The 23,174-nt window shown below is 34.1% G+C and overlaps 1 protein-coding gene across 1 annotated transcript; it reads right to left on the minus strand.

Moving 5' to 3' along the window:
• Positions 1 to 22,126: 22,126 nt before the first annotated feature.
• Positions 22,127 to 22,922, minus strand: LOC114180706 (glutamyl endopeptidase-like). Its single transcript, XM_028067008.1, has 2 exons — positions 22,657 to 22,922; positions 22,127 to 22,184 (listed from the first exon to the last, which is right to left on the minus strand). The coding sequence occupies exons 1-2, from the start codon at positions 22,920 to 22,922 to the stop codon at positions 22,127 to 22,129; spliced, it is 324 nt and encodes a 107-aa protein (XP_027922809.1).
• Positions 22,923 to 23,174: the final 252 nt, after the last annotated feature.

Consider the following 23,174-nt stretch of genomic DNA (forward strand, 5'->3'; position numbering starts at 1 on the left):
AAGATTAACCAATTTGGTCCCTATAGAAGATGTGACCAAATTTAATTTTTTTATCAAAAGTTATAATGATGTGAATTTTAATATATTATATAAAGATATTTAATAAAAAATATGAATTTTAATATAAAAATTAAATTTGATTTTAATTTGGAAAGGGACCAAATTGGATAATGTTAACAAAAATTGGGACCTAATTGAACAAAAATAACAAATATAGGGACCAAATTGAATTTAGAACATTGACTTTGATACGTGGCACACTACTGGGTTGACACGTGGACATTTAAAAAAAAATTTAAAAAAATTTAAAATTTTTAAAGAAAATTCAAAAAAACCACGAACACTACAAAAAAACATAATTTTACTTGGGGTTTTTTAGTTGGGGGTATAACAAACTCCAATAAAAAATGATATACTTGAGGTTTTAAAAACCCTTGATAAGTGCTAGAGGTTTTTAAACAACCTCCGTTGAGTACTTGGGGGTTTTCCAGAAAACCCCCGTAGAGTTTAAATCTTAATTTTAATGTTTATCATTTTAATAGACAAACCTCTTCCTTTTTTTTCTTTCGCGTTGCATATTAATCCAGAAGAAATCGAAACAGAGTAATACATTTGCCACCACCGTTTGTCTCCACCATTATCTTCTCCACTGTTCGTCTCCACCGTTCGTCTCCACCATTATCTTCTCCACCGTTCTTAAGGTAACAAATCTTCGTCCTTCCAATATCGTCTCCCTATTTCGTCTCCATCAATCTCCCTATTTCGATTTCGATTTCATCTTCATATTTCTTCAATTTCGATTTCGATTTCAGTTTCGTTTCGATTTTGTTTTCCTTCGTCACTAATTGCGATTCTCTTTTCCTAACTCTGTGGAAAGTGAAGTTATAACCACTTGGATATGATTATTATGAGCAAGAACAAGTGAATTTGGGGTTCAGAGCTGTTAGAAATTTTGGCAATAGAAATTAAATGAGCTTTGCTTTAGTGTTCTTTTTAGGTATAGCTTTTCATTCTTCTTAATTATGGTAACCCAAATATCATGAGGTTTAAAGTTATAGTACTGATTAGCATCATGATTAAAAACTAAATTTTGCTAATAAAGATTGTAGTTTATTATTGTTCCTAATTATTACGTACCCCGATGGCAATAAATAGATCCGAAAATAGTTTAGTTTCATTGAATTGAACATCGAAGTGGAGTTGGTGATATGTGGTGAGGCTACTGCACAACAAACTCCTTGATTTGAGGTTTTAGAAATTAAGATTAGGATAAAAAAACACTTGATTGTTTGTTCGTTAGGAATAATAATGATTTTGCATATGTTATTCCTACGACAGAAAGGAATTATACATTGCAATATCAATGAACTTACTAAAAAACTACGACCAAACAAACTCTGGTATGGTTTTAACAGATAGAAACTTCCAAGTTCCAATGTTATATCTAGCACTAAATGGAAATTACTTAATTTGATAGGTCACAACTAGCATCAACTAACGTATCATTGAGAAAAAAAGTAATATAAAGAGAATGAAAAATAGAATCTTGCTACATATGCTTTTGGCTTGAAGAATTATGTTTCTTCAGAACTAGAAGTATTTCGTTTTCTGGATGCGATGACCCAATTTTCAAAGTCTTCTTGATTTTGTTTCACTATACAATTCCCACATTTATTGTTTGACGTGATGATTGCTTCAGTCTTTTTCTCCAAGTTCTTTTAACTTACATAAAATTATTATATAGAATCATGTTCACATAAAATAGTATAAACATAATTTACACTCTTGGATTGAGTTTCTTGGTTGATTGGTTGAGCTTGATACTTGTAATATTTTTTAAGAGTTGTTTTTCTGCTTTTCCCTTTTGAAATGAGAACAAAAGGTGATTAGTCCTCTGAAGCAAAATTATGAATGCATAAGTTTAGTAGTTTCAATCACCTTATAAACTGGTCTGAAACCTCCTTGTTAAATATTGGCTTAGTTATGGAAACAAATTACTTGATGGCTTCAATTTCTGGGATTTAGACATGGAAGGAAAATATTTATATTATTTGAGAGATTTATATATACAAGAGGTTGTACTTATTTATAATTCTAATGATGTTGATAACTCTAAATATGTAACTGCATTAATTATCATTAAAATAAACATAATATCTATTTGTTGACAAATATTTGTAGACAACATTTTCACCCTGAGGCAATGGTGTTCGAACAATTTCCCCGAGGCTAAGGAACAACTTGAAAATTTGTACAAGGAGGTTAGTCATTTCAGTTAAATGCCTCAATAATCAACTAAAGTGTCATTTGCCAGGACTGCTTTTAGCTATGAAATAGATACACGAAAGGAATGAATGTAACTTGGAAAACATGGCCTTAATTTAGGTCATTAAATTTGACTATCCTCGTCTCTTTGTTTCTTTGTTTCATATATGGCTTGCTCCTTTTGTCTCCGTGCAGGTTGGTCTAAAAGATGAATTTGACTATTTGGAGTTAGTACCACATGTCCCACTCAAAGCAGTTGCTGAATAATTACTTAGCCTATCAATGACCAATTGCTTGTTGTCGTGCTGCTCTCAAATACTGACAATAAAATGCAAAGTTGAGCATTATCAATGACATCCTCTAAGATGGTAGGTTATTTTCTATTCCTCTCTTTCTGTATTGATCATGAAGTTTGAGAAGCACTTTGCTTCCTGTGGCAAAATATATTGCATTACAGATTATGTATTCTGCCTCTATCCAAGTATTTTGGTCCCCATTTTGAGTTAGGTTGGCGTTACTTGCCTTAAGGAGGCTACAATCCTCAGTATGATAGATATATAGATCCTTTCATTTTTTATGTTTGTTTTTATGGATAGAGGAAAAAGAGGTTGGTGTATGACATAAACTAAGAACTGTTTTATTTATTAGGGAACCATTTTAAATCCTCGAGCCACAAGAACTTCGTTGCTTGATATTATTCTTTTTTAATCCTCTCAGTTCACTTATATTATCATGGAACAGAGTTCTTTTAGCCTTTAAAGGTCAAATACTAAAAAAGCTTAATCCGTTGAAGTGACCTATCAAAATATATAAGTAAAGGGTTGAGTTTTGTTCCTAAATGTAACTTAACAATTACATTTTATGATGGCTCTGTGAAACCAAGTAAATGTAGTAGCTATGGGGACCACATCATGAATGGCATTTCTTTCCTTCTCTTCTCTTTTGTCAAAGTACATCTTGCTTAAGTCCTCTTTTGTCAGGTGTTGAAGAACTGGAGCAGCAAGGGGACCCTGCTACAAAAGAAATATTGGTTATTTGTAAATTTTTAAGTGAAGAATAGTTCACTAATTCAAAACACTGACATAAAACAGACTAAGATTTTCTTAGACTAGATAACATGTATAATCTATAGTTTTTCTGTCAAACATTGTAGAAGAAAATTGAGGGTATTTATATGTGTGTGTGGTGTATGATGAAATAAAAGAAATGATTGATTTTATGATTTGTTGATACGAAGGAAATGATTCTGCTATAATTGATAGATAGAAGTCAACTATAATTGGTATTGTAAGAAGCATTATAAAATGTAGAATATATGTGTATGTATGACTAGAAATGAGAACAAAATGCAGGCATTATATGCAGATAATAAGGTAATTATTAAAAGAGATAGCAACTTTGTCTTTCGGCATATTATTATCACTCAGTAGCTTGCTTCGTTTCAAGTTGCATTTTATATTAGCAAAAAATATGTATTTTAGGAGATTTTCTATCATTACTAGAAATAATTTTGCACTAATTGTCTTACATCATATTCTAATGCATTCATTGTAAATTCTTAGTAGCTATGGCAGCAAGCTCTATGTAATAATAGCACCAACGAAACAAAGTTCTGCATACAAACATTTTGGATATTTAGCTTCTCAAAAAGTCATTTGCCACCATGCTGTGATTTAGTTCATGATGCTTAAAATAACTTTTTGCAACATGATCAACATTTGTGATAGAGTTAAGAGAGCTAAACATTGTCCAATATTGCAACAGAGCTTATCCATACAAATAAGCCAGGCCCGAATGCAGAAAAATCTACTTTTCATCTTTTGCATTCATTACAACTACTCTTGATTATTAATGAGTTTACTATTCATGTATACTTTTCTTTGAGTCATTTTATTTAATCATAAACAAAATCTATGTAATTTCATTCTTCAAATACCGATTTTTGAGTTATGAAAGAGAGATCACATTTAGTAATTTTGGAACCCCGGGCATTAACGGGGTTTTTGAAACCCAGACATTACCGGGGGTTTTTGGAACCTCACGCATTACCGGGGGTTTTCGAAACCCCAGGCATTATCGAGGGTTTTCGAAACCCCATGCATTACTGGAGGTTTTCAGAACCCCAGACATTAATGGGGGTTTTTAGAACCCCAGGCATTAACGGGGGTTTTCAGAACTCCAAGCATTAACGGGGGTTTTCGAAACCTCCGGTAAGTTGCGCTACTTCTAGGGGTTGCTAAAAACCCCCGGTAATCCGTTAGCCACGCTTGCTTTTCTGGGGGAATTTCAAACCCCTGGTAAAACCATTAGTGGGGGTTAAAACCCCCAGAAACGCCAAATATAACCCCTATTAAAAACAATTATTTTTGTAGTGGAAGTGACACGTGGCACACTCCTAGGTTGACACGTGTACATTTAAAAAAATTAACAAAATTTTAAAAAAAATTTAAAAAAATAAAAATAAAAATAAAAAATTCAAAAAAACCATGAAGTGACACGTGGCAGTCATTGTTCATGGCCATTAATGATTTAAACGGTGTTAGCAAAAAAGGACCCAATTGAACAAAATTGACGAAAATTGAGACCTATTTGAACACAAAACCAAAATTAGGACTTATTTGAAAAAACTTGACGAAAATTGGAACCAAAATGATATTTTAACCAAAATTCTAAATTCAACACCATCAGATACGCTATACGTAATTGACAAATAAAAATCAATATAGTCATAATTATACATTTTCACTTTCTACAAAATATGATTTCGTCTAAGCACAAATTATTTTAAATCTTAATTGTTTTTAAGAATTCTCTCAAATTTTATTTTTTTAAATACTGTTTTTTTTTTTCAATAGTAAAATGTCATATGTTATTCTTAATAAGCGTACAACTTATCCTAATATTTATACAACCATTAAATTATATCTATCTTTTATAATTTATGAAAAGAAGTCCATTTCTGAGTTGGACGTGCAACTAATAATAAAAATATTTTTTTTTCTAAAATTTAAGTTAGAAAAAATGTTTTAAATATTTTTCCTAACTTGTTATTAGGGCTTGAATAATTGCAATGACTTAAAACTGATAAAAGATAACTATACTAAGACTTTCAAAAGTCTCTGATTAAAAGTAAGTAAAGAAAACAACTTTTGATGGGATAGCATATATTTAATTTTAAAATATTGTAATTTTTGTGGACAAAACTTTAATCGAAAAAAAAACTTTGATTTTCTATATACTTAAAAATATTGCAATTGTAGTAGACAAAAGTTCAAAAACTTTAAATAACTTACATCTCACGTTCTATAGCGTGTGAAACATTTCTTTTTGAATCAGCCACTTTTCAATCATCTCTGTCTAAACAATTTTAAAATATGAAAATGAGTTACAAAAAAGTAATGTTTTTTGTTTTTTTATATGTTAAAAATAACTTATGTATAAATTAAAAATATATGTTTTTGTGCAAACTACAGAATACTTTCACGTTGTATAGCGTGTGAAACATTTTTTTTAGTCGGTCTATTTTCCGCAGGCTTCGTTCTAAATAAAAATTTTAAAAATACGAAAATAAGTAAAAAATTATAAGCTAAAGATTACTTACATATAACAAAAAAAATTGTATTTTTTAATAAACCATTATAGTAAAATTTTAATAAACTATAAAAAGGTTTTTTTCTTCTATTTTCGTATATAAAGATATTTATAAAAAATCATTTAAACGTACCAATGTACCAAACATTTTGGGTTAAATCATTCCGCTAGCCTTAATTTTCGTAAAGAAATCTCATATAAGTCCTTTTTTTATCTCAATTAAGTTTCTATTTTGAAAAATTTGTTGTAATTAGGTCCTTTTCGTTAATAATACACTAACAGAGTTAACTATGTGTCACGTGTTAGTATGTGACTTTTTTTTACTTTTTTTTTAATTTTCTTTTAATTTTTTATACTTTTTAAAAAAAATACAAATTGTCACATGTCAAACTGACGATGTACCAGGTGACAGAGGCGGTGTTATGTAAGAGGCGGTGTTATGTGATAATAACAATGTCATATGTTACTATTGAATGCAAAATTCTCAAATTAGTCTCTCTATTTGTTATTTTGTCTCAATTTGGTCCTAATGTTTTTAAAACTGAAGCAATTTCATATCTATTCAAATTGAGACAAAATTTAACCTTTATATAAATGTCATAATGATATTTCTAACAAGATTAAGTTTTTATTTTACATTGAACTTTATTTAAATATTGTTTCAAATATTTATATATCAATAATTTATAGACAAATGTTAGAGTTGTTTTAAAAATAACAACTTTATAAATTAAATTATAAAATTTTAAATAAATATATTTATTTTAAATTGTTCTAAAATTGTTTTAATATTTTATATTTGAATTTATAAATTTATTATTTTTAAAATAACTCTAATATTTATGTATAAATAATAAATATATAAATATTTGAAACACGTGCTAACACATAATATATAGTTAACGTTGTTAATGTATGTTAATAAAAATGACTTAATTACAATAAATTTTTCAAAATAAAAACCAAATTAAAAGAATTACTTAAAATTTCACTAGCAAAATAGAAATCAGTGAAATAATTTAACCTTTTAAATAAGCATCTGTCTAGAGACAAAAGTGCATAGTGAAAGAGAGGTGATTTATGACAGATAGATAGATTTAAAGAAAACTTGCAGAAGTTGAACCTGCATGGGAACATAGCTGATGGAGGAGTATCAGTTCAGTTCTGACAGAAACGAAATCAATGGTCAATTTATGCTACACTCTAGACTCTAGAATTTAGCTTTGAAGCTTAGTTAAGTACTTCATCTTAGAAAGTATTGTTAGATTATGAATTTTAAATAGATTATAAGAAACCTTAAATCATTTATACAATAAGTTATTTCTAAAAAATTAAGAGCAGTTCCTGATACCTATAGTAGAATGCGGAAGCGTATCTATAATTAGGAACAATATAGATGGAAGAGTTGTGGTACTTGATCTTCCAAATAAAATCAATGGAAAATTAAAAAAATTTTTTACTTGTGAGACTATACTACTCTCTTTTCTGGTAAGTTTTTCTAGAGCGCATCTTACAGATGTATTTTTACGCCGTCTCTTAAAAACTGATTAATAGGATATCAGTTTTATATCTTTACCAGCAGAGACCAGGGACCTCTTAACAAGTTCCTGAATACTTAAGTCCATCCCGGACCGTTCGTTGAACAATCCAACCCATCACGGATAGATAGTTCATCAGAAACCCAATATTATTATCCATAAATTAATAACAATTGTGCAATATAATTGATATTTACAAATAATATAATTTATTAATTAATGTTAATCCACATAAATAATAAAATAGAAAATAATAATTTTATATAATAAAATTATATAAAATACAACAATCTCCCACTTGGATAACACACTACAAAAAATTGCGTAAATAATGACGATTTTAATATGACAGTTATTTAAAACCGTCGTTTTTTACTTAATAATACAACATTTTTTGAATAATCATATTTTACAAGTAAAATGTAACGGTCTTAATTGTCATTTTTTGAACTGTAATATTTTGCATATAAAATAGGGGCAGTTTTAACCGCCATTTTTTTTAATAATGTTATAAACACTGTTTTTTGGATTCTTTATTTTATCCCTCTATTTTTTTTCTCCAATGATATTTTCCTTTTATTCTCACTCTTTCGCTTCAGTCTTTTGCTCTCCCTCCCCCCTTTCATCCCTTCTACCTCTTGGTGGAAATAGCTTATACATTCTCAAAACCCTATTCCCCCTCAAAACCCTAATCCCGTCAAGAGTACAAAATACCAGAGCACCTTCACCGTTGGCAAACCCCTATTCCAGTTCCTCCATGTCACCTTCACCTCCATCGATTTCGAGTATCGCCCCGCTTGACCCCTCCTTATGTGCCACACCACCATTTCTCCCCCTCCGTCGTCGCTCCTATCTCACCTAAACTCGTCGTTGATGACGTCGAGGTCAACGAAAACCTCTTTAAAGATGACAACAGCAGTGAGAAACGCAAGGATCGGGAGGACATCGGCGAGGGAGGATGTGAGTTTGTGTAAGCGTGAGTTTCTTTACTGGAGGAGGTGAGTTTCCAAGCACATTTTATTGATCCCATGTTGCGTTTATGTTTCTTGTAAGGGTGCATATTCGTTTTTATTATTTTAGTAGAGTGTTTTGGGAACTAATTTCATTACTTGATTATTTTACTGCTTTTAATAATTCTGACTGACATTTTTCTTGGAATAATTTGAGTCTTGAACTATGTTGGAATAATTTCTTGAAAGATCATATTGACGAGCGTAAAACTTGCTTCAAGAAATCAGTTCAGAAGGTTTGTGTTGTGTTGAACCTAAGCTTTCTTATCTGGGAAATTTTGTGCACTTCCACAGTGTGTGCTTTTCGTTTATTTAAGATGTTTTGTATGTCCAAGGCTCTTGTAGAGAAGAACACTGACGTTGTGTGTTGATTATAAGGTATGATGCTTGGTAGTTTCTTTCAAATAAAAGATTCATAGCATCACTACCACTTCTATGTAGTGAATTACTTTATATGCAAAGCCTTATATGAGCATATATTGAGGAAACATCTTTGAAAGCATATCCAAAGTGAGACAGTACCATGTGATAACTTTGAGACCTCACTCCCATTCCTTGTTTATTTAAACCTTTGTGTTTGTCTCCATATGATGTCTTATTCAATGGATTCTATGATGATATGTTTATATATATTTTTTCTGCAGGCCGTTGAATCGAGGTTAGTGGATAAAGTTATTCTACCTATCCAAAATTCAGAAGCTGGAAGCATCCCATTCGTATCAGAAATATTCTTATTATTGAAAATTAACACTTTTCTGGAAATACAGGGGTACAAACACTCTTAACTACACCGAAAAACCCACACTCTCATAATACACTCTACGAATACCCCACACACTTAGATGGTTTTTGATCTTATTACCTACAACACGGCATGCCATTGATTCTTTATCTTATATCATGCTTGAAGTGAAAATGAGTTATTGTTAATGAGTTGTTAAATAATTCAGCATGCTTGAAGTTATAAAGAATGTATGAGTGATAATGATCCAGAGTATTTCTTAGTGTCTATTACATAACTATGGCACATGTGTGACATGCTTGTATTTTATTGTATCCTACATGTTTCTGGAAGATGATTATTTTTTTTTAAGTTGTTTCTTTGTTCATAATTTTAAACATTGCTTGTAGACTATTTTGGTACATGGCTTTTAGTTGCTTAACATATGACTGCATCATTTAGCTTACAACAGGGATTTCCAATCACCTATACTGCTTAACACATTAACCACGAGTGTCCCTTATCATTAATCTAATATGTTGAAGCAAAAATCTGGTTGATTCATTTGTCTTCTTATCTAAAAAAAGCTAATAATGATCAAGAAAACATTGTTGGGGCTGTAACACCTTTAGATCCTTCTTTATTTGAAGTTTAAGAAGATAAAATGTTTAAAACTTATAAAATACATTTTGGCATTTATTTTATAAATGTGCATAATATATATATATATATATATATATATATATATATATATATATATATTCTCTTTTATTTTACTAATTATTTTAGTTAACTATTTCATTTTATTGTTTTGAGGATAAAATAACTTTTCCCTTGGAAGGATCTCTTAATTTATTTGAATTTCACTTACTCATATTCTTTCTTTATTGTAGGCACCGAATGTTGGAAGTGGTGTGCCATCTCCACACAATATACTAAGATCAAGTGGTGGAATCAAAGCAACTTAAAATTAGTAGTGCAAGTTTTATAATTGCCTTATGAAATTTTAATGTTGTCTTTGATTTTTTCGATGATTGAATATTTTGGTACTTCGGTGTAATTATGTTATGTTGATAATAAAATAATTTAGTCTATTAATTTCTTTTTTTATAGTGTTATAATTTTTTATATATTTTAAACTATCATAAAAAATAAATTTTATTAAATTATGAAAGTATAAATGCAAGTGAAAAATAATAAATAATTAAATATTAAAATTATGACACTTGATAATGTTATAATTTATTTAAGAATTAATTATAGTATTGACAATTAAAAATATCATAATATAATGGTAATAATGTCAGTTTTAAGTGTCGTTTTTTCATTGAATTTGTTTTTTATTAAAAATATTACATCAGTTTTAATTGACGTTATTTACCTCTTTAAATCGTCATTGTATACATAGTATAAAATGACGGTTGTTGTGGCGGTTCATCTTAAACCGCCATATTATACTTTGTGACGACAAGAATTACAACATTTTAGGAAAACGTCGCTCAAGTAAATAACGGCAGTTAAAAATGATGTAAAATACAAAAATAATTGTCGCTACTTACATGTTTTTTTGTAGTGACATTAATAAATAAATTAATTATATCAATTACAACATAAGCACAAATACCAATTAAGAAATATAAGCATGAATCACAAAGATAATATTCGATAGGGATACATACCATATGCTTAGATTTCAAAAATAATGGATAATAAATAAAATAAAAACAAACATAATAAATATGTAATCCCAAAATGGTTCATACATTTTATATGCCAAAAGAGATGTAATAAACTTGATATCATTTATAAATTTACATCTCATGAAAACCATAATAATATAAAGGGTACATTTCAGACTCCCACTAACCAGTACATCAAAAGACTTAACTACACACTTATATGAATTACATGATTTTGAAAAAAACTCCAATAGTTAAGCCTTTAGTTAGTGGATCTACTAAGATATCTTATGTAGCAGTATATTCAATCCGAGTCTAAAGATCTAAAACTTTCTCTCTAACAAACATAAAATTTATATCAAGATGTTTTGAGCATAAGAACGTATGTAGAAAAGAGAGAAATGCAAGGCAGTAGTATTTCCACAATATATTACGAGTAGCCTATAAATACTTTCAACAATTTGAAAGTCAAAAAACAAATTTTAGGCCACATAATTTCACAAGTGCTTTATAACATGCAACACACTGCCTTCAAGAGTATCTATAAGAGTTTGTTTAACCCTCTTCCAAGAAATAGCTTATCCTTCAATCATAAAACCAAAGTCGAAAGTAGATTTTCGGTCGTCAGGGCAACCAACAAAATCAAGATCAGAACAACCAAAGACCTAATGTTAAAGTTGATCAAACTTTTTATAGGTCAAAATGTGATCCTTGGCTCCCTACAAATATCTAAAGACCTTTTAACGGATTTTCATTGACCCAAACCTGGGTCGCTCAAGTATCTCCCTAAAGCATTTACGATAAAAGCAATATCGGGACTAATGCAAACTTGAGCATACATTTAACTACTAACAACGGAAGCAATTATGGAACTTTTCCAATTCAACTCTATCATTATCCATCAATTTTGAGGATATTGAGATTTAGAGAGCTTGCTGTAAGACCAACGAAATTTAATTAATTAAATAAATAATTAATTAATAAATGCGGGCATGAAGAACATTTATGATATTAAAATCTGATTTGTATGATGTGGAAAAGTACTAGCTCAAATGGTTTAGAGTACTTTAATTATGTGAGAGGACTTGGGTTTCAATCCTATGTATGCCAATTGTGTGTATTTATTTGTTATTGTTTTAAATATATGATAGTCATGCGGTGAAATAATATAATATTTAAATTATATTAGTTAACATGAAACATGAATTGGTATGATGGTTTGGCATTGACTTGGCATGTGCATGGTTGTGGGTTCAAACCTTGGAGAACCCAAATTTATCCTTACTTTTTTGGTATTTTTGGCTTTGGCTTGAATATGAAAAGTTAAGAGAATGTAGGGCCACCGAGAGGTGGCTGAAAAACAAACATAATGAGATAGTAAATGTCATTAACATCTAATTAAGACTCAATTTTCGTTTTAGGTAATTAACCTAGCTTTTAGGCACCCTTTAAAAAGAAAAATTTGGTTAATAGTGAGGGTTTTGCAAGGCTAGAAATTTTACTCAGAAAGAGAGCACGAAATTGAGACTTGGTGAGGTTTGAGTGAGATTCTTGGGGGCTAAATTGAGAGGAGGCTAAGGAGGCACTTGGTGTAGGGAGAACTTTTAAATTGTCAAAGCTTTAAGTGAAGGAAAACCAGGTTAGGGGAGTTGTCCATGTTAATTTGATGTTTTGGCATGAGATGTATGACAATTACATGTTAATTATGCATGAACCTTATCTGTTTTACGATTTTGTTGAATTCTGGAAATTTTCCAGAAATCGCTTGGCGGGCTGTACATAGCCGCCAGGCGGCTCATACCCCATTTACGTGTTTGCTATGTTTTCTGGAGGTAGCGCCTGGCAGTGAAGCCCTGTACCGCCAGGTGACGCAAGCATGTAACCCATTATGGGTTTTTCCTGATGAACTGTCTGGCGGTGATGAATTTCTGCCAGGCGACGCGAGTCGATTTAGCTCAGTTTTGTGATTCTATGCAGACTAGGATGATTAGAATTGGGGAAAAATCATGGGTTAGTGGTTAAGAGATGATGTGAGAACGAAATTCTTGAATTCTAGCATAAATGATGATTAAAAAAATTGATGGAACAGTGAAAAGAGGGGTAGGGTTTAATGACGTGAGAATTGCAGGTCTTGTAATCAAATGGTGGAAGCTAATTGGGTAATTCCATTGTGGAAACGTACTAATCATTTTGTGTGGGGTTGTTAAACAATTGGAAGAGGGTGATCAATCTGTGTTGGGAAGGTATTAGGAAAAAGAGTAGTGCAGGTGCGAGAATTCTGGGAATTTGCCCAGAATCGTATGCACCGCTTGGCGGTACAGGTCTTGCCGCCAGACGCCATCTCGAGAAACTAGAATTGGAGGCGTTGCAAGAGTTGCTGGAACTTATTCGTTTTTGGAAAAGTGAGGATGTGTGTTATTGAGAGTTGGAAATGTTAGCGTAATGATAATCTTGTAATGAGCATGACTATATACTTGAGAGTGGAATAAATTGGAGTATTGTGGAATTTAGAATTTGGAGTGTACAAAGATTATAGATATAGACTGTGTACACTGGATTTAGTAGAAAGGTTGGGTTTGAAATTATGTAATCCAATGGAACTTATTGATAAAAAAGTGTTAGGGCTTGGAAACAAAATGTGAGATCAGAGGTGTGAGGCTTTGTACCTATGGGTGGGGAAATCAAATTGTTAAACCAGAACAGAGGGGGAAACCTAGCCTGTAAACGATCTGATGATGTTGTACAAAATCTTATTTAGTGGAAATTGTAATATAGGTGAACCAAACATGTTGGGGGTGAAATGATGTAGATCATAGGCTTAAGTGTGCGCACTGTTATAGACTATAGTTATAACCATTGAACTTGGTCGAGTGATTAACAAGGTCTGGATGCGAACAACAATGCCTAAATTCATACCAGTACAGTGAAAGTGGTGATACTGGTATGGCGCCTGGCGGTGGGGTTAGGCCGCCATGCGATAACAAGGAAATAGTGGGATCCTGGACTTGATGGTGCCTGGCGAAGGAGAAGGTCCCGCCAGGCGATAGCTGTGGAAACAGTAGCCCTAGAGCGTGTCCGCATGGCGGTGTGGATTGTTCCGCCAGGCAGTGGTTGCAAAATGGTTGGTTCTTAGGCGCTTGACGCCTGGTGGTACGTGTCCCCTGCCAAGCGGTTTAGGAGCTGCTAGCGCCTAGCGGTATGTGTCCCCCACTAGGCGATTTGGCTGTTGTATGTCCTAGTCATTGGACTTTATAGACGTGATCTACTAGACTTTTGGTGATGCTTCAAAGGTAAGATTGTTGGGTTTCTTGAGTTGAGTTCGGAACGTATCCCTTGAGTTGAGCTCGGGATAGGGGTTAAGCACGTAGCATTCCTTGAGTTGAGCTCGAAATGGCATCCCTCGAGTTGAGCTCAGGATGGCGGATGAACATAAGGAACCCTTGAGTTGAGCTCGGGTTGGCGAGTGTTGCCGGTGTGAGTGTGCTGGTTGTGGCCAGTACGGATGGGTCCAGATAGATTGGCCTCCTCAGGAAATAGCTGACGAGTTTGGTAGTCTTGGGATGTTACGAACTATGTTTGTATTTGGGAACTCCACCTGGCTTTATGGTGTATGATCCGTAGCAATGGTTTCCCGCACGTGCTCTATCGGTTGTGGCCGATAGGTTTGGCAGCAAATTACCTTGGGGTAATTACTAGAAGAAGTAGAACACGAATAACCTGGTTGTGGCCAGGTGGAATGAATTAGATGGGTTGGAATTCCTATGGGTTGAATGTGTCGTCTACATATATTTGTGTTATATATGTGTAACATCCCTAAGGAATATTACTAATATTTAATAAATAAAATCCGAAATAAAAGTAAATACCTCATTTAATAGAAAACCATTTCCCAAAAACACGGGAAATTTAAAACTTTAATATACAAGTCATAAAACCAGGAGTCCATAATTTATAAAACTAAAACAATATTCGCATGACTCCCAAAGGGTTACATATTTATCTCAAAATCAAAATAAAAACATATAAACAAAATCCCCAGTTATCCCTCGCTCCGAGTCTATGCATCTCGTGGCCCACCTGTCAAATCATCTGCTTCCAGATAACGAGTCATCCGATCATCGCCACACACACACAGAAAGGGTGAGCTATGCACAATATATAAACAGATACATGAAATAAATATGCCACCCATCCCAAAATAACATAACTAAATTTTCATACTTTTCAAATTACCCAACCATGACCTCATAGTCCTTCATGAGTCATATACATGAACTAGGTCTTGGGACTTCACTGTGCTCCCATGAAACTAACTCATTCGTGGTCCAACCCTATGAGCCTATCCCGCTCATAGTCCTGCCCTACAGACTCCTCATCTGTAGTAAATCATCCAAGCCTTCTCGACTTGGACCTTGGCACGCACGCAATCACCATACTATAGACTCCTCGCCCAATAGTAGCCGACGGGAACATCACAGTTCCTTGCCCATCGTGCGTCCAACGCATGTAATCACCATACTAAGGACTCCTCGCCCAATAGTAGCCGACGGGAACTCAACCAGTTCCATGCCCATCATGCATTTCAACCATTCAAGCACATCCTAGACCCCTACTGGACTTAGTCCGTCAACCCCAAACACCACAACCACATGCATAAACTTCCTATCCTTTAGGAAATAACAAGCAAACAATCCAAATAGTACACAAACACATGGCAATTCGCATAAACTCTCTTAAGCCAAGGACTCTCGCCCAAGCTAAGCCCTCAACCTCGCTTAGGCTAGTTCACCTCGCTTGAGCGAGCTTAAAACAGTGGCCGCATCACGTTATCTCGCTTAGGCCAGATCCTCTCGCTTGGGCGAGTCACACCTTCGCTCAAAACAACACACAGACCTCGCCTAGATGAGTATTCGACAAAAAAAATCACCAATGCAGTTTGAGAACTCGCTTAGGCGAGCCACTCTCGCCTAGGCGAGAGTGTCCATCGCTCAGAACTCAAAACCTTTTGCCTGGGCGAGATATCGCGCTCAAAACTCCCAAGTTTCCTCGCGACCTCGCTTAGGCAAGTGCCTCTCGCCTGAGCGAGAGACCATGTCGCTCAACCCTTTTCCTGGTCGCCTAGGCGAGAACCACGAACCAGAACCCAAAGTGAGACTTTGCAACTCTCGCTTAGGCGAGGTGGACCCACTTAGGCGAGACTTGCAGGGTTTCGAGTCTATTCACACACTCATTTCACCAAACCAATACTAAAACTCCACTCAATCATTACCAAGACAATGTAATGGCAAACAACATTAGAATTATGCATTATATCCAATTAAGCTACCAAAACACAAGATTTAGGCTTCCACAACCATTCCATACCAAAAACCCTCATTCCCAAAACATATAATGCATAAAAGGGTTTTGCAACGTAAAACCACCAGCCAAATCATTGCTTTGATCACACATACACGATTTCACCACACTTCCATTACAATTGAGAAGGCAAACACACAAAACCATCACACATATCCTGTCCACACCATTTCACCACACTGCGAAAACCCTTCCCTCGGGTCATTATAGGATGTTTTCCCGCCCCTCTTGGCTTCCCCTTCTAGGTTTTCTTTTGCCCTCTCATATTCCCTCAAAAACTACACTTTTAAAAAATAAAGTTCCAATTTCATTCCCAACCAAGTTTGAACCCATGACCACTTAATCACCATTCAAGTGCATAACCAATTCAACCAAGTCATGTTTGTGATACACTCCAATCATGATAAGCTTACAATACCAATTCCATACTCATACATATTATTAAAAATCAATAATAAAACAACAACACATAATTGTTGACATACATAGGACTCAAACCAAGTCCTCTCACACAATCAAAGTACTCTTAACCATTTGACCTAGTACTTTTCCACGTCACATTAAACAATAATTAATGCCATAAAGGCGTTTTCTACCCGCATTTATTAATTAATTAATTAATTTTCATGAGTCTTACAATATGTGTATGCTCATTTATATGTTTAAATCTGTTAAGCTCACCCTATTTGCTTGTGTTTGGCAATGATCGTGTGTGCGGTACACGTGAGCAGTTGATGTTGATGTAGGTGGTGCTGGTGAGACGTAGCCGCGGAGCGGGGTTAGCATGAGAGTCTTTTTAATTATTATGTTTTGGAAAGAATTTGTAAACTCCTATGAGACCTTTTGTTTATTATTTTAGTGTTATAAACTATGGTTTTGGAATTATATGTGGCTTTTATTGTACGTTAATAAAAGTTTTAAATTTTTCGCATTTTGGAAAATGAGGAATTATATTAAATGCGACCAGTTATTTAATTAATTTTATTTTATTATTAAATCCGTAATATCTTGTCGGGATGTTACACTTGCCACCTTTTTGAATATGTGCTACACATGAGGAGTAAGAATGCATGTTAAACCTTGAAGATCAATATATTCTCCCTGAGACAATCCAAAAATGTCACGTGACCTGTCACGAAATAACTGAATGCCTAGAATAACATGGGCATCACCAAGGTCCATCATATCAAAGTGGCTAATTGACACAAATTTTGTCTTAGTAAAAAGTTCAACCCTGGTACTAGAAAGGAGGATATCATCAACATATAAGAAGAGAATGATGAATTGACTCCCACTAGCCTTCAAGTACATGCACTGATTTGAGACATTTTCCTTGAAGCCAAAAGAAATGACCATTTGGTCAAATTTCAAAATGTCATTGTTTATAAGCTTGGCTTAGGCTATAAAAGACTTATTCAACCTGTAAACCAAATGCTTTTTGCCTTTTCTAGCAAAGCCACCAGGTTGAACCATATAGACTTCTTCATGGTGTATTTCAACACCATTAAAGACACTTTGTTTAAGTGTTCAAATTTCTTACAAGAAGCTCTCTAGACAGTAGTGGACTTAGGAGTATGAGCTAGAGGCTCTTCTTCTCTCAAAGAAGAGTCCATGTCAGTATTTGCCAGATATAAGTCCAAAGATTCTTTCCAGTCCTCAAAATTTGTCTTGTTCAAAGTTTTGACTGAAGTCAATTGCATGGGCAAAGAAGTCAATATCAAAACGAAAAGGAAACATCTAATATGCACAATTATTGTGCAATAAAATTTAATGTTTCTGAATACTCAGTCAAACATGCCTATAATACCAATTTCTCATCCATTATGATCCCGCCTAATGGGTCCCGAATCATAATAAATAAGAAATATAATTAAGAAATAAAAGACAATGCACAACTCATGTCATAAAAAAATATAATACCGATAGGGTACAAGACAAATAATTGACATAAGATAAAATAAGTACATTATATCATCAAGAAATAAAATAGCATACAAGCATGATTGACACTAATGTAATATAAAATTAATTAATGAGATAATTAAAATATCTCATTCACACAAAATTTCATACAATTGTACTCAAGATAGGTGATTTCACAATCACATAAAATTATATAGCTCATGCTTAACAAAATATAATAAAATTATATTATGCATGAACAACCCCTTAAGTAATAACATTTCCAAATAAGGGTCAAAAAATTAATTCAAGTATACTATCACGTCACTGAAATAGTAGATAACTTGTACAAAAATTTCATACCCAAAAGTCGAGAGAATAATATATAAAATTAAGTTGTATTCATGAAATAATTAAAATTAAATTATTTCATTCACACAAAATCTTATACAATTGTGCCCACGATAGGTGAGATCACAATCATATAAAATTATATTACTCATGCTTAACCAAATATAATAAAATTATATAATGCATGAAATAATTATATTACTTAGTAGAATGACGTGATTTTTTTTACCACATGATCGCCATCATGCGTCGGTCAAAATCCAAAACAATTAAAATTAAAATGCATAGATATACATAAACACAAATATTTAACATTTTTCACGAAACATCTACTAAAAATTATCACTTTAAATATGAGGTCATAAAAAGCTAAAAATTTAATTTGCTCATAAAAAAATGCTAAATTGCCAAAATTTGAATATTTATTTATTTTCAAATCAAATATATTTATAATAATAAAATAAATTGTTTATCAATTTAGATTCACCTAAAAATGAGCTTTTATTTTTCAATCAAACAACTCAATTAGCCATAAAGGAACCTAATACACACTCCATGCATTAAATGTAAAGACATGAGCCCCTCACTTGGCATACTTCAAATAGGGCCCACTCTATACCATACATGTTTATTCTGTCAAACCATATCGATAATTGCATAACAGCGAAAAGATTTTCCAAACATGCTATTCAAATAAATTCCAAGAAACAAGAACTTAATTTACCAATTTCTTATACGTAAGAGAAAAGGTTAATTAATATAGTCAAATTTCACAAAAACCATTAATTCTCATAAATAGACATTACCTCACGATATCAATGGTAAGACACATAAATTTCAAATGAATCCATACATGCACACAAAACAATCAATATAAAAACATGTGCAATTGTAATAAGCATCCAATTAGTGTAACACAAAGTGCGAAAAAGAGAATGAATTCATTCATTCAAAAACACGTATGCATAACAACTCCAGCAAACCTCCTCTCTCGAGCAAACCTCCTCTCTCGAGCAACCCCATATGTGACTAGACACAGATTGCACATGGCAATAACAATCCATGTTAACGGCCGTGCAAACTCGAGAAGAACCACCACTAGCGGCAACAACCATCGCGAACCAGTACGCGCGAGCCACTGCGGATATAACGCCGCGAGCACCACAAATCCTCCGCACGCCACCATACAACAGCGAAACCACCAGTCCCAATGGATGCCATCGCTAAACCATCAACGCACTCTCACGACCACACCACCACTACGAGTTGCACTTGCGAAGGCCAGATCTAAACACTACAGCGATAAAGAGAGATCACCGCAAGGTCTGAAAGAAGCAAGCCATGAGACTCACCGCAAAAAGGAGGAAGCTCCATCGTCGCGCCTGGATTGTCGTCGCGAACCAAACGAAGGAGGCGCGCTCGAGGCATGCCAAACACCTCCACAGTGTAGCCATGAACAAGACAAACGCGCTTCCACCATAGACGACGAACAAGATGGTTCTCTACTCCACCGCCAGTGACTGGATTGGCCAAGCAGATCGAAAAAGGGTTCGTTGTGTTTGTGGCTTTGGCTAGAAACTAAATTGATCAAGCACGAAGGCCAGGGTAGCGCGCTGATTGGAGATAAAGATGACCCGCGAAGAAAGATGAATAAGGCCATGTGCCAAAGGGTTTTCAGAATAAGGGTTTGAAACCTCTTAATTGGGGATTTTTCAAAATAACATTCAAAGAGAAAACCTTAAATCTCATTGCGAGAGAGAAGCTCGAGGAACACAGTCCAGATTATATAAAACAAAAACAAAACAACACTAATTGGAAGAGGAAACTCTAAATCTTTCGATTAGGGTTCACCTTATCAAATTATTGGGAAAAAACAAATTAGGGTTTATGTATAAAGAAAACAAAATCTTAATCATAAATCTAACATGCTCCGTACCGATTGTTAGATTATGAATTTTAAATAGATAATAAGAAACATTAAACCATTTATATAATATGTTATTCCCAAAAAATTAAGAACAGTTCCTAATATTAAAAGTCCTAATATTAAAAGTAGAACGTGGAAGCATACCTGTAATTAGGAACAACATAGATGGAAGAGTTGTGGTACTTGATCTTCCAAATAGAATCAATGGAAAATTAAAAGTTGTTTACTTGTAAGACTATATTGTTCTTTTTCTGATAGGTTTTTCTAGAGCGCATCTGCATCTTACAAATGTATTTTTACGTTGTCTCTTAAAAATTAAATGAACTAATCGGATATCAATTTTACATCCTTACCAGCAAAAACCAGGGACCTCTCAACAAGTTCCTGAATACTTAAGTCCATCACAGACCGTTCGTTGAACAATTCAACCTATCACGGATAGTTCATCATAAACCCAATATATATTATCAATAAATTAATAACAATTGTGCAATATAATTGATATTTATAAATAATATAATATAATTTATTAATTAATGTTAATCCACGTTAATAATAAAATAGAGAATAATAATTTTATATAATAAAATTATGTAAAATACAACAAGTATCGCTTTTTGTATGATGCAATATTCTCCGATACAATTGTTATATTTTTCAGTTTTTGTCTTCTGTTAGCTTTTGTCTGTAAGAAAACATAGAAGTATGACGTAAGCAATGTTTTGTTCTATATTATTTTTAGGTCTGCAACTTGTAATAGGTAATTGAAACGCTTTACCAAATTTAGATTACTATTACTAAAATGTTTAAATATGAAGTTTCTGATGTAGTTACCTATCACATAAAATATTGTATAATTATTAAATACCATTATTATCATCTTTTTAAGTCAAGAATATAATTTGTGATGATTTTTAACTATTAAAATCTACAATTTAACCCTTACAAATATAATAGTTTTTGCAGTGAAGCTTTTTGTTTTTTTAATGATATAGCAACGTGCAATCTTGTTTTTATGTCTTTTGTTTGTTACTTAGATTATACACATATAATTTTGTTTGAATTAGTTGACGAATTAATCATTTGAAATATTATGATGGGTCCAATTGTGATTTAATAAAATTTAAAGACATATTGGTTATTATTATGGGAAGTGATAAAAAAATAAAGATAAAGATAAAATAAAAATCAACTTGATGGACGTTGGTTTATAAAAAGGGGATTGGGGTTCTGTCTTTGGTCATAAGGTTCTTTTCACAGTCACCCATCAAGAACGTGTGAGAAGAGAAAGAAAGGCAAAGAGATCGATTGAAAAACGATGGTTGAAGAGCACAAAGGATTACAAATTTTGAAGAACGCATATTCACAGGATTTTCCATGGATCAAGGTTAATGCTATATTATGTTTTATCGTGTGAGAATCATAAATCTTGACGATCCTCTTAATTGTTTTACATGTGGTATCAGAGCATGGTTGTAGGATTTATGATTCTCCTATTATGTGATGTTTCTCTTTTATAATGTTTTCCCTTAATGTTATAAACCCTAATTTAAGTTTATCCCCAATTAAAGATTTAGGGGTTTTAATGTTTTTCTACTACGTTCATTAAATTATAACCGTTTTTCTTTTGATTGGATCAAGCCGCGTGTTAAAACTTTGTCATTGTTTTTGGTGAAAGCTTTTCCATTACGTGCATAATCGAATTGGCAAAGGAGATTCATCTTTTTCCATGATTTGAATAGTGCATGCGTGAAGTCACATGATTCAGTTTTTATGTGAATGCATCAGCTTAGAGGTGTCAATTTGGCCCAGCTCACAGGGTTTGACCCTGGCCCATGTGGGCTAGGGCCAAAAAAGTCCACATTGAAAAAAAGCCCCCAACAAAGAAGCCCACAGGGCCAAAAACCCTATAAAAGCCCTGTGGGCCAGGGCCAACCCATGGGCTTTCATCTTCCACACGAAAAATATATTATTTTTTAAAATATATTACTATCTGTGGGACAGGCCCAACGAACTGAACAAGCACGACGACCCGAATAGGTCTAACGACTCGGACCTGTTTGGGTCGTCTGGCACGTTCGGGTCGTCGGGCTCGTCTGGGTCGTTGAGCCTGTTCGGGTCGTCGGGCCCGTTCGGGTCATCTGGCACGTCTGGGTCATCGGGCCCGTCTGGTTCATTGAGCCCGTTCGGGTCGTCGGGCCCGTTCGGGTCATTTGGCACATCTGGGTCGTTTGGCCCTTTTGGATCGTCGGGCCCGTTTGGCTCGTTGGGCCCGTTCGGGTCGTCAGGCCCATTTGGATCGTCGGGTCCATACGATTCGTCGGGCCCGTTCGAGTCGTTGGGCCTGTCTGGATCATTGGGCCTATTTGGATCGTTGGGCCCGTTTAGATCGTTGGGCTCGTCTGGGTCGTAGGGCCCATCTGGCTCGTCTGGCCCATCCGAGTTTTCAGGACCGTTTGGGTCATTGGGCCCGTCCATGTTGTCTGGCATGTCCGGGTTGTCATGCCCGTCCTGGTCGTCGGGCCCATCTTGGTCGTATGGCCCGTCTGGGTTTTCGGGCCCATCCGTGTTGTTTGCCATGTTCGGGTTATCCGGCCCGTCCTGGTTGTCGGGCTCATCTTGCTCGTCGGGTTTGTCCTTGTCATCAGGCTCGTCCTAGTCATTGGGCTCGTTCGGGTGGTCAAGCCTATCCGGGTCATCGGGCCCGTTCGGGTCGCTCAACTTAATCTTTGACTTTGGTTTAATGTAGTATTATTTGGGGGGCTAACCCACCTTAGCCCTAGCCCTAACCCACTAGAGAGGGGACTGTGGCTTTTTTTTGGCCCCCTCATT

The sequence above is a fragment of the Vigna unguiculata genome, chromosome 4 (genome assembly GCF_004118075.2).
Source record: "Vigna unguiculata cultivar IT97K-499-35 chromosome 4, ASM411807v1, whole genome shotgun sequence".
NCBI lineage: Eukaryota > Viridiplantae > Streptophyta > Magnoliopsida > Fabales > Fabaceae > Vigna > Vigna unguiculata.

Coding starts and splice junctions, on each gene's coding strand:
- LOC114180706 (XM_028067008.1), bottom strand. CDS start 22,922: ATGGCAAACAACACGGATGGGCCCGAAAACCCAGACGGGCCATACGAC. Junction 22,185..22,656: donor TCGAACGGGCCCGACGAATC/GTATGGACCCGA, acceptor TTTTGGCCCTAG/CCCACATGGGCCAGGGTCAA.